The sequence below is a fragment of the Ciona intestinalis genome, chromosome 3 (assembly GCF_000224145.3).
Source record: "Ciona intestinalis chromosome 3, KH, whole genome shotgun sequence".
NCBI classification, from domain to species: Eukaryota; Metazoa; Chordata; class Ascidiacea; order Phlebobranchia; family Cionidae; genus Ciona; species Ciona intestinalis.
The window spans coordinates 602,764-615,801 of record NC_020168.2 but is presented as its reverse complement, the minus strand read 5'-3'; the positions used below and the strand labels follow the sequence as shown (position 1 = coordinate 615,801).

The following is a 13,038-nucleotide window of genomic DNA, read 5'->3' as shown; positions in this document are numbered from 1 at the left end:
AACCTACATAAGGTCAAGACACTTTACTTGATTTTCACACATATTCAGCATGTTTCTGTTTAAATGTTGTGTTCTTTATGTTAATTTATAAAACATTTTGAATGATAAATTAATATGTTTTGTGTTTAATTTTTGTTTGTCATTTTTATGTTTCGACAGTATTTTCTTTTAATGGAGAGTCTATATAAAGATTTTTACTTTAGATTTTTAGTGTTTATTTACAATTTCTGATTTTTTAATGTTCTTAGATTTTAGATATTTTATTATTCTTATGCTGTTATTGAACCATAGGTGCGTAAATTATCAAAAACAGGAATGTACATTCTGCCACTTTCCATGTTAATACCATTAACTTGTTTTATTAGTGCATTAGCACCAGTTCATTTATTACTGATCAATGTGTGTACACTTATAAATATCCTTCATACAGATATTCCAAAGCAGGCATGCCCTGCATACCCATGTTCGGTGACTATGATTAAAAGTTAAAAACCAACGAACTATTTTCAGCTACAGAGCCCAGATGAGGTGAAGCCATATTTACCTGGCAGTCCGAGGTTACATCGAACCAGAAACGATTCGAGTTCTTCCGCGAACTCTGGCATCAAAAGTCCTATCTCCGACCGAATGAGCGGCTTTGGTTCCCCTCCCCCCACACGTGCGTATAACTACAGGAAAGATCCAGAAAAGTTAAAAATATCGGCCAAAGATCTTCGCAGTGGAAGCAGGAATAATGAGGTAATAGTATTGTTGTCAGGATTTTTGTGTAACACTCATTTTGAAAAATATATACTACACATAAAAATTAATCTTATACTTAAATTATTATAAATAGTTTTCTTGTTCTGTGGATTCTTTTATATAAAACATGCAAAGAAAATTTGTAGTTCGATAATAACAAAAGAATAAAATGTAATTAAAAAATACCAGCCAAAAAAAACAACATTTTTATAGTTTATTATAAATTTTATTGTTCTCGGGATTTGTTTGTGTAATACATGTGAAAAAAGTTTGTACTTAAGTAATAAAACAAGAAAAATTGTAATTTTAGCATACTATGCCTTGAATAAAAACAATTTCTTGGTTATATTCCTATAAATTTTTAGAGAACTAGGTCACATTAGTGTAAATATCCTATGTCTGCGTAAAATGTTTCTGTTTACTGAGGTCACTACAAATCAAAGCATGAACGCACTGTCTGTTCATAGCGGATGAAATAAACGATCTAAGCACACAAATCATATTTCGTTATCTTTCACTCACTGTTTGTTCATGCAGCCATACCAAAGCGAGCATACCAACAGTGAAAGTTCGCTTCATTCTGTTCGTAATGACAGTGCAACCAACGTGACCAGGTAATTATTGGATAAACAAGTTTTGTCAATGTTTTTATGCCATACAATATTACCATGTACTTGTGTTATGGTTTAGTATTAGCTATATTGTTGTGGAAAAAAGGTAGCATACAACTTATGCACTGTAAAAAACTGAAGTAAAAAATCAATGTTTTTATTGCATACAATAATGCTATGTACTTAATTGTGTTTGGTATATTTCGTTCGTCTATGTATTGTTGGAAAAAATTACATACAACTCACGAACTGTAAACAACTGCAGTGAAACATGAACCATTTAACATTCTTAATGCTACTTAATTAATCTGAAACAACTTCTTATATGTTTAAATTACTTGTCAGTTGTCACAGTCTTGTAACGAAGGCGCAAACACCAACCTCATAAGGCGTTCTAATTAAAACAGTGCCACTTAATGCATGCGTAATTCAGCTGTCACAGTAACAATGTGAAAGATTGAATTATTGGCGTCAAGTTTTTGAACTTTTACAAAAATCTGAATGACATTGCTAAAAATATTAATACCCGTCAAACATAGCGAACCTTATTGGATGATGTTGCTTTGGCTTCCCTGGTTTGTATTGAACATAATACCAGTAGCCTATATAACGTTTTAGGCTTAAAACCTTGGTGTTAAAACATGATACCCATGTTTCAAAAGTGGATGTGACGTTTCATCGCAGCCCCAGGCATCCCTATTACATCCTTTGAATTGAAATATTTTGCAGCACTGACAATGCATCTCTACTGTCAACCAAGCTGCAACGAAACATCAGCGTTTCAACAAGCTCCCTTGACTCCAGCACCAGCAGTCACAGTTTGGCTGACAGCACTGATGGGAGTCAAGCAGGGTGAGTGGTTTCTAAATTATCCACACAACAAAAACTTTGATTGACGAGGTCTTAAAAACCAGTTGTTTTCGGAGCTTTTGGGAACTATTATTGTAAAGCAAACAAACAGACAGCAGACGAATTGTAGCACAAACAAATATATAAACATGGTGTGAGTGATATAGTGTGGTGTACCCCTGCAGTCTAAACTGTTTCAAATTACCTTATAAGTAGTAGTACTTGATGCTAACACTTATTTTCATAAAAACGTAAAATACTTCTTTATATTTTATTTCATATTCTGTAAAAATTTCATTTATCCTAAAACAAAGACATTGAAATTTTATTCAATTACTTTTTGAATAGAGTTTCTCTCATTAAATTTTAAACAGAACAAGAATGAATGCATTATCTTGCTTAGTTAATCCTGCAACCTCTTTGAATAATCCAGTTTTGTAGAATAACTAACTTAATAACTTAACTAAAAGTCACAATGATGTATAGTAACCAAGTCTTTGAAAACCTAAATTTTTCACTCTAATGTTGGGGAAGATGGGCCTATGTTTTCATTATTTATATCGCCCATTTAGTAGTAAACAAAGAAGGTTTAAAAAATTGTATAATTGTATCTTCACTAAAGACGGTTGTTATTTCTGAAACATGATTAGAAGATATGAGATTCTACTCGCAAAATTACTAATGCTATCCATCTTACCCCACCCCAGTGGAAACCTACTGTATGTATGAAAGGTCACATTAAGCCAACAATCCCATCTTTGGTCACCACGGGTGTTGCACTGTAGGGTGTTGCTTATATTGTATAAGATATATGTTTAATATGTAAACATGTAATTCTTTTATTTAGCACTGGTGGAAAGAAGAAGCAGTTCAAGGATTACCACAATCTTGCTGATGTTCCAAAAGCTAAGAGGATTTCAAACAAACATTTTAAAGAAAAAAGAAAGGCAAGTTGGGTGTTTGTGGTGTTTGTTTGTTTGTTATTGTTTGATCCATGAAGGAATAAAATGTAAACAAAAAAAAATTATTCTGAAAAGTGAAAAATTTGTTATTGTTTAATAAGGGATTGATTGATATGTAAGAAAAACTTTCATTTTAAAAGAAGTAAAAACCAATCCTTGAAAATTGTTTTTTCAAATTATGGATTTACATATGTTTGTATGTAACAAGAAGCTGGCTTCAAAATTGTTTGATTTTCTGTACTCTGTATTCGGCATTCATTTGTATGTTCTCAAACAGTACAGTCTGAATTCTGTTGCCTTTAGAGAAAATATCTGATAGAACTTTCGGTCACAAATATGTTTTCATGTTTGTTACACCAGGCTTTTATGTGGTTCAGTCAGATTTTGTGATTAGAGCTTCAGGTTTAGCAGACATACGCAAATTAAATCTCCATTTACTTTCCTGTGGTAGATAATGTCAAACACAGCCATACAAGGTTACAATACAACAGACTTAGTTGCCCAATTAGCTGCTGTACACTAGCTGGCAGTGGCAGCCATGAAAATGTGTAAGTGAAACTAATTGTTCAACATTTTAACCCTTTTAGTTTATGTCTATAATCAATGTAAGATCTAAGAGATGTTTGCGTCTTAGAAAAGGTCAGGGTTATCATGATATTCTCATCAAATCAGACATGGTTGTATTATTCTGATATTTTATCCCATTGGTTGACAATGCATAACACTTTAATGCACAACCCATCATTACTGAGCATTGGCTTTTTGTTATTTTAGCTTTTGTTTTGTGATGCATATTAGCAATGGATAATAATGGAGGTGCGGAGTTAGAGTTTAGTATATAATATATTCCAATAGTTCCATGTTGGTGAGGTGCTACAGCATGGCACCACATGAGGCCTGAGATTTGAGCCAAAGTTGACCTATTATTTCGACACACAGGGTGCTACAACCCATTAGTAACCACTGGGTTTGAGCAATGTCTGTTGAGTATCTTGCTCTAGGACACATATACGTAAACCAGTATTGAGCACCGAAGCCAGTAGCTTTCGGTTACAACATACAACGCTGACGACTAACCACAAAAGACAAAACCATTGTGGGAAATAGATGCTAAAAGCTACTGGTTGAATTACCCTTTAACAAAGATACCTGGGGGAAGCATGTGTAATGTGTTGAACAAATTTAAGTTTGGTTGTATGTTTTGTTAAGAAAGAAAAGATTTTTCTGCCAAAAACCAAAAGTTATTTGGTACCAATTAATTGTCACAGTTGCTGTTCAGAATTTTTATATTGTTTACATTTATAATGACCGTTTGCTGTTTGCTAAATATGTAGATTATTCACCACAGGAAGTCTAAAGTTGAATATGTGTTGATTCAGTTGTAAACATGACTTTATATTTACATTGATGGAAGTATATTTACATACAATGTGTCATTTTCCTTCAGTTGGTAAAATCCTGTTTCATGCCAATTCATGGCCAATTATTTCTGCTTCTTAAACTCAGTTAAGATGTTTATCTACATATACAACGGGTCTTTGGCATTTTCAAAACCCATATTTAATTTGATTTCTCATCAGATAATCCCCTTCAAGTGTATAATACCATGCACCAATATCAGTGCGAACTCAGTTGACATATGTCCCTAACAATACACTGTGCACTCAAATCAGCTTCCTTCTGCTTGGCTTATTTTATTCCTGCTAAAACCAGTTTAAACCAGTTTATACCACCACAAGCCCCTTGTTTTGTTTTATATTAGATTCTAATGCAGATGATCCTCACATTGCCACACATAATGATGTGTATCATATGGGTTTCTGTTCTATATGAGTGAGATCATACAGTGCGTCATGCCATGCGACCTGAGATTTAGGCTGTTACCCCTAACCCAGAGTGCTTCAACCCATTAGTAACCACCAGGTTGGAGCAATGGTCGGACACAGGCCTATCAGTGTCCAGCATTAAACTTGTTATTTTTAAAGTATAAAGATAAACAGTTTGTTGTTTCTCTTTTAAATTTGGTAACAAAAGAGATTATTTGAGTGATTTTTTTGTGACAAAATTTGACACTTTTATGTTCGAAACCCTGCTATATATCGATTAAGTGGGGTAGACTGTATTTATGTATTACTCTAGTGACAAAATCAATGTTTATACCTCTTTCCCCTCAGGAGGTTGAGAAACGATCTCGAGCGAGGAGTCCGGGTCGTGAAGAGGTTGATCGTATCTTTGGGAGGGAGAGAAGAAGGTCGAGGGTCATCGAGGTCTTCCCGGTGAGATCAAATTTGGTGTTACAATATTTCTCACTGAATTGTTCACATTTAACGTGTTAAAACATCTGTTCATGTGAATAGTAAAGTCATGGAAATATCTTGTGTTTTACCATTAATTCAATATTTAGTGAGAAATTTAATAATCTGTGACTGTTAATAAAACCAGATATACCTATATCTTGTATTTTAGGATTTTATCATTAATTTTTGTGGATTTCAATATCCTGGGACTAATGGACTAAATTTAAAACAGAATCTGCAAATAATAATAAGGCTATTTAGCATTTATCATAAATGTCTTGTTTTTACCAATAATTTGTTTTTTAAAATTTCAGTCCGACAACAAAGAGAACAACGAACCCCCTTCCCCCGTTGTAACAGATGGAACCCCAACACCCCATAGTGTGGATACCCCAACTTCAACCCTGGTTAAATCACCCCCACCCACCCCATCTACACCCAGGGAGCCCTCCACCCCACGTGATAACGAAGATAGACGGGGCAGGAGTATATCAAGAAGGTCTACTAACATGAAACAGGTGAAATAACTTAAGTTTTTTATTTATTCCTTTAAAAACGAATATTATGTTATTTAAAGAACGAAGCGAAGGAAAGCAACAGAGTTTACATTAATATTCACACTAGAAATAGATAGCTTGTGTTTGTTTTATTGTTATGCTTTTTGTTTTACTCCACTGATCATCTATATATTTGGTTTTAATTAGTTCTAATTGTTACAGGGTACGCAGTCAGAACAGCCCAAGTCAAGGATTGATTCGAGACGAGCCAAGTCACTTGATAGGAAGTCGTACGAATCGTTAACTCTCTCTGTGAGTATACGCGCGTGCTCTGTAAACTCGAGTGTGATAATCAAAACTACTTGTGGTTATATCTCCACTGGGCTGGACAATTTCTTTGATCGGGTGAAATTAAAACCAACATATAATGCTTACGTGCAGATGTGCTTTGTAGTGTGCCTGCCACTTTTTCTGCAATCACAAGTATTGAATTAAGTGGCTTTCCAACACTTGGGTTGTGTCTTAAACCACAACTTCAGTGCTCAAGTTTTTACAGTGTTGCCAGGTGTAGTTTTTATCAAGTGCTGTGCAACCGAAATCGTTATGTTTTGAAAGGTTATTCAAGTGCTCTATAATCTTTTAAGCCGAAGAATTAGTTGCGCAACACTGCTATTGTAATTAAGAGGTCTATTGTTTTGTATAAGACGCTTGGCCCCTGCATGGGTATTAGCTTAGCTGGATTAATGGTGCTTTAAAATGACTTTTGTTATTTTTAGTAATTTTGCTTTACTGACTAACTTAATATTCTGTCATTTATAAATTATCTACAAATTAAGTAACTTTGAGGCTTCTAAAATATATCTTACGTCTGGGTTTAGAATCAAAATACTTGAGAAAAATTGTAATTATATTTCGCTTCCTTTTGAACTGACAAGATAAATGCCATGTATTAATTGTCAGGATGCTTAAGCATTTTTATTTTAAATATCGAACAACAAGTACCAACAGTCACGGGTATACTAACTCATCCAAACATACTCAAATAACAATGTAGCATTGTGAAGTCAATGACAATATATTGTAGATGAATCAAATCAAATACCACGTACAATTTATTATTTGATATAAATATTAAAGGTAAATTATGCAAAAAATCATTAAAAAAACATTTCAGTTTTAAACTGCTGCTGTAAGCAGGATATTTTATTTTATATCACATCAAGAAAATGACTTTATATTTTTGTTTCAGCCTGACTTATTCAATGTAAAGAAAGGTTGGCTCACCATGCTTACTGATGGTGTATGGAAGAAACACTGGTTTGTTTTGGGAGATAAAAGTTTACGTTACTATCAAGATTCGACAGCTGAGGATGTAAGTTAAATATCAACTAAATAAGTCATTGTATGTAACTATATATAAGATATAATATATATATGTATGTAACCTAAATATACACATTTTGAGATTCAATCATGTTTTGCAGTTTTTTTTGTAAAATATATAGTATATATATATATATATATATATAATGTCTTCCTTCTGAATGTGTTTTTTTATATAAAATAGTCCTTTATAGTTGTTAGTGAGCGTTCAAATACCGATTAATATCTATAGAAAAGTAGTTTCACATTTCCAATATATAATATTCAGACAGCAAACGTTGATGGATCTATTGACTTAACCACTTGTTCCAATGTTAGTGTGATTGAAGTACAACGGAATTACGGTTTCAAAATACAGGTAAATTCAAGTAGTTTTTGCATATAAACTATAAAACCTGCATTATATCTGAAATAGTGGAATGATTAAATCAACTTTTATGCTAACTTGTAAAAACCCTGCGAATCTGACCCTGATTTGGTGCTCATAAAGTTGAACGATTTTTGTGTAAAGAAATACAGTCAGGATTTGGTGCTACGAATTACGTAACAAACAAAAATCTATATGAAAAAGAGACTGACGATGCCATTTAGGCAGAATATGTATATCTTTTATTACAATTGGTTTGAACTTGAACTTTGACTGTCTCTATCCATATTTCATAGCACCAGATCCTTACTGTATTTTTTTACACAAGAATTTCTCAACTCTATAAGCACAAGAATATTCGTAGGATTTATTACACTTTTATGTTAACCCGATTAAATAAATCTGTATCTCCAGCTTGCAAATACCGACCACCATCTTGCTGCTATGACAGCTGGCATTAGAAGAAACTGGATTCGCGCAATAGAAAAATCATCTGTACCTGATGCTACTAAGGAAGAAGATGACACTCAGTCAGGGAAATCAGAAACAATTGTAAAATTCCTAGTCCATATTGAAATAGAATTAATGTATATATCCTGTACTGGAAATTGCTGGCTGTTTCGAACATATTTACCTAAGTACTTAACATTGTTCTTAAGTTGTTTGGAAGAATCCATAATTTAGTCAACAATAGTGTTTCAATAACATTTTTATTGTGTTGGCGATAAAAGACAAAATTGGATGATAAAAGAGAATGGAAACAAGGTTCATCTTATCCCAACCCACTATACATCATGTAGCTTCCATTAACATAACATAATACTATTTTTCCTTTAAATAAATTTTGTCATTTCAGATGTCTTTTAATCTAATTTTTCCTTTTAATAAATCCTCACCATCTTCATCTTACATACCAGGATACTTCATCTAAGAAGTCTAAAGATTTGGAAGACCTAAGCGTCACCGAGCGCTCCCAGAGGAGGAGAGCCCGCATCCGGGATCGTAGGAGAGAGGGAAGATCAAGAACTTTCGATTTCGGAGAATTCAGGTTTAAATAGGAACAGTTTTGGCAAATTTTGCAACAAATGTTTTTCTCTTTTTGAATCCGGTTAAATTTTACAAACTAAATAAATGATGAAGAAGTTTTAGCATTTGTTATGTAAAGTTCATTTGTTATTTAGCATTTATTAAGTAAAGAGTCAAACATGATAAGTGAAATATATTTATCCAAACAAATTCTGAAAAAAAGGGTTCGCATTTGTTACATATAATTCTAATATAAGTTTTTATATTCTATTATTGTTTTCTCATTTTAAGGATTCAAGTCTCTGATGTCCCAAAATGGTTTAATATTTTTCTCACTTTAATTTTCTTTGCTTTTTTTTGTACAGACCGTTAGCCACACAAGCTCTTGGTATGGACCCCACTGTTAATGATAATACCCCTGATATTCAAACAACTGAAAAAGAAGACAAACCAACTACAGATGTTAAGGTATTTAATATGACTGAGTTTATATGGCAAGCCATGTGGCCTGGAATTAGAGGCAGGTTTAGCCCATTACCCCAACCCCCTAGTAAGGTAGTGTTTGTGCAACATTTAAAATAATCGGCAAATATTGGTCCAATAGATCATTTTTTGTCTAAAACTTGTGATATTTAAATTGATTTTCCTTTTAATTCTTACATTTCATGTTTTGCATCTCTTTCTTTTAAACCTACTGGGAATTGAAACCACATTGCAAAATAAACACGCCTTGGTTTATGACTTTGTATTTGTAAACTTTGTTTATTATGTACAGGCGCGTTCACGAACGTTTGATCAAGACACTTTACTTAACGATGTAAAACATAAGAAGGCAAGTGAAAGTGAGACACAGAAAGTTGAAACTAAACAGGTGAATTATATATTGACATACTATTATTGGGAAACACTTCCAGTCTGTCAAAATGTAACTTTCAAAGTTAATTTTACTTAAAAAATTGATTCTTTCTGTTTTATGTAAATTTTTATGCAAAATTTTTTACAATAATCTGATGGGGGAAGATGAGACACCTTTAGCAAATAATTTTAAATATCCTGATCGTGTTTTAACAATCAAAAACGGTTTATGGGAGTCGTGAAAATACGGTTTTATAATTCTTTGAATGTTTTTTGTTTACTACCAAACGCGACAAGAAAATAGAATAAAAGGGTGTCCCATTTTTCCCAGCCCTACTATAACACAAACAACTCATATTAATACAGCCGGTCATTACTCCGAGAAAGAATGCTCCGAAACTGAACCAGAATGACCTGTGGAGGTCGATAGAGAGCGAGTGGGGAAAGATAGAAGCTGTGGAAGTTGAAATATTAAGCGCTGATGTTCCACCAAGTCCTATCACACAAACAGCAACCATGGTTAAAGCTTTGCAGTCTGAGGTAATCGAGCACGGAGTGGTTTTATAGAAATATAGATCATTATCGTTGAACAGTTGTTGGTTTCACATTCGAATTGTTAAACATTAGATTGTACAATACACAGTTGGATTACATACTGAATCATATACAGGTTAAATTGCATACAGGTTGAATTACTTACTAATTATTCAGTTAAACTTTGTATTCCATATTTTCGGGGCTGTGTAATACTCCTTTATTTATTAATATTCTAAATATAATCGTAGTTTTATTTATTTATTTTTTAATCTTTTCCTATTAATATCTTAAAAAGGTTGATTCATTGAAGAAACAAATGGAACGAGTCAATATTGAAAGAACTTCTTCAGTTGAAGATACTTTGGTGGGTGATTCAATATTTAAATTTGTTTATAAATTTTGATTTATAATCAACACATACTATCACAACTCTTTTTTCAAATATTTATTATTATTTTTATTACAAATGTCGAGACTTCTGTCAGCAAAGTTTGTGCCGGTCAGGCAGCAAAACCGAAAGAGCTAAAATACAGGTATAATTTATGATTGAAGTTGATCTAGTTTATTCCTCCCCAGTCCGAGGGTGGTCGTAGTTCAGTGAACACGGATTCAAACATCATCGAAGACTCAAAACTTCGAACAAAAGTTGAACACCAAGCTACAGTTATTGATAAACTTAAACAGGTAAGGTGTATTGTGAATTTGTGATTTGAATGCAATTATAAATAGTTCTGTATAAATTTTGTAAGCTACTTTAGGTCAATGGTTAGACGCTTACATAGCATTTGTTTTTCACTTGCTACACTTAACATTTTATGACTATTATATGGTTAACAATATTAAATATATCAATAAATTTTAAAACCCTTTTTTTGTTAACTAAGTTAACCTAACGGGGAGTGAAAATTAATACTAATGACATGTAATTGTACTGATGCACAAAAAGTTTGAAAACTATGACAAAACAGCCAAGCAGTATTTCTTCTATTAATTACAATTACAAACTTTCCTTAATTGGTGAAATAACATTACAAAACAGCCAACAGTATTTGTTCTATTAAATACATACTTTCCCTTAAATATTTAGGACCTTTCATCAAGCCATGAGTCTCTACGCAAGCAAAGTGGGGAACTACGGGAGTGCGGGATGCAGCTCGATATTTCACTCAGTGAATCACAACTTGTTGAAACGCAACTTGTCAACGCTCAGAATGAAATTCAGCTGCTTAAAAGTGGAAGAGATGAACAAACTAAGGATCACAAAAGGTAAAACTGAAAACACTGTTTCTTTTCCTAATTAAAAGCACAAAGCCTGGAGTTTTCTACACTACACAAACCAGTTAACATTAAAAACCAAGAGTTAGATTTGTTTTACAGGATTTGTGTCTAACTATCCCTGTTTTCCATCTATTTAAAAAAAACTTTCCGTTGTGTCCTTACTTACTAGTGTTTAATAATAAACAGGTTTAAAGGGTTCATTCAGTTTTGAGTCATTCTCTAATGTAAGACATACATACGATTAATGAAAAGAGGTTGCAAAAGACTGAATGCACCATTAATACTAACAAACAAGCTTTTTTTTATAGATTTTCCAATGACTTTTAACCCCTTTTTGGTCATAGCACATTATACTGGTTTAAAAAGGTTACCCCACTGTGAATGTTTCATTAAATTAAACACACTTGTATGTTGTATATAGTGTTTCAACTTTTTCGCAGGAAAATGGAAACTCTCATGACACAGTTGGAAAGCAGTGATGCACAATTAAAAACCACGGAAACACTGCTACTTGATGCACAGAGAAAGATTCGCGAACTTGAAAGGCAAGCCACCTTACATAAAGACCATAATAAGGAGGTGGGAAAATATTTTACAAATATATTTGAATGTATTTAATATATACAATGTAATTAACATATCATATATTTAATGTTTAGTTTAAACCGTGTTCTTTTCTTTTTTGTTTTTAATATTTTATGTTAAGGAACATTAGTACGGCTTCATGTTGCTGTATGTACCTGTAGAAAAAGAAACCAAACAAAAGTTGTGGATTGTCTAGTTAGCAAGAACAATAATTTATTATATATAATTACAAGTTTTGGTAATAATTCTTAAGTAACCTTGTCACGGACAGAAATTCCTGAATTATTTAATATTTTGATCGGAAGGTCTAAACGTTTGCTAAAAAAAATCCAGAATAACTTGTTTCCACCTCCCAATGTTTTTCTCATCATCATCATCATGTTCTTCTTCAGGAAGCTTTGCTCCACGATCACATTAAGCTCCTCCAGCACCAAGCTGAGGAGCAGGAGCTGGAGATGCGGGAGATGCAGGAATCTTATGAGGAGAAGTGTCAGAGCGAGAAGAAACTGAAGGATCGGCTCAGTCAAGTGGAGGAATATATGTCAACGTAAGGATTAAGATTGAATTTTGATACGTGTTTTTTTATTTTATGTGGATGAGGGCCTATGTTTAGCTTGCATCGCACCAATGTACAAAAAGATGCCTCAATGTATAAGTAATGGGCCAAATTTGGCCTACAAAAAGATGACGCAAAATTTATGGGTAATGGGAATTTGGCCTAAGTCCTAGGTTCTTATGGAACTCACCAATAGACTAGATTGAATACTGTTTTTCTGTTCTGCATAGGTGATGTCTTACAGCATAGAACACTTTGGGGTCTGAGTTTAGGCCAGAGTTAGCCTATTAAGCCATCTTTTGCTTTTTTTTCTAACTTTGATCATTAAAGTCTTAATAATACTATTAAACAGTTACGAAGACAAGTTAGCCGACATGCAAGAAGCTTTGAAGAACACGGATAAAGATCTTAACATTATATCAACACATAGGTAAGAGCTAAAAAATATAAAACTGCTCATAAAGTTGCCACATTTTTTCTTAGGTCAGATCTAT

General features: G+C 33.1%; 1 protein-coding gene across 3 annotated transcripts in view; it reads left to right on the top strand.

Moving 5' to 3' along the window:
* The window catches only part of LOC100177668 (protein MLP1), a 33,960-nt gene that overhangs the window by 4,840 nt on the left and 16,082 nt on the right, over positions 1-13,038 (top strand). For all 3 annotated transcript variants that reach the window (XM_018811318.2, XM_002122956.5, XM_018811317.2), the window contains 20 exons: positions 511-738; positions 1,279-1,355; positions 2,082-2,204; positions 3,049-3,148; positions 5,338-5,439; positions 5,775-5,978; positions 6,180-6,269; positions 7,207-7,329; positions 7,609-7,698; positions 8,122-8,259; positions 8,625-8,755; positions 9,099-9,201; positions 9,509-9,604; positions 9,955-10,128; positions 10,421-10,489; positions 10,702-10,809; positions 11,213-11,391; positions 11,844-11,982; positions 12,381-12,535; positions 12,897-12,974. In XM_018811318.2, coding sequence (XP_018666863.1) covers positions 511-738; positions 1,279-1,355; positions 2,082-2,204; positions 3,049-3,148; positions 5,338-5,439; positions 5,775-5,978; positions 6,180-6,269; positions 7,207-7,329; positions 7,609-7,698; positions 8,122-8,259; positions 8,625-8,755; positions 9,099-9,201; positions 9,509-9,604; positions 9,955-10,128; positions 10,421-10,489; positions 10,702-10,809; positions 11,213-11,391; positions 11,844-11,982; positions 12,381-12,535; positions 12,897-12,974 — 2,507 coding nt within the window. The remainder of the gene's footprint in view (positions 1-510; positions 739-1,278; positions 1,356-2,081; positions 2,205-3,048; positions 3,149-5,337; positions 5,440-5,774; positions 5,979-6,179; positions 6,270-7,206; positions 7,330-7,608; positions 7,699-8,121; positions 8,260-8,624; positions 8,756-9,098; positions 9,202-9,508; positions 9,605-9,954; positions 10,129-10,420; positions 10,490-10,701; positions 10,810-11,212; positions 11,392-11,843; positions 11,983-12,380; positions 12,536-12,896; positions 12,975-13,038) is intronic.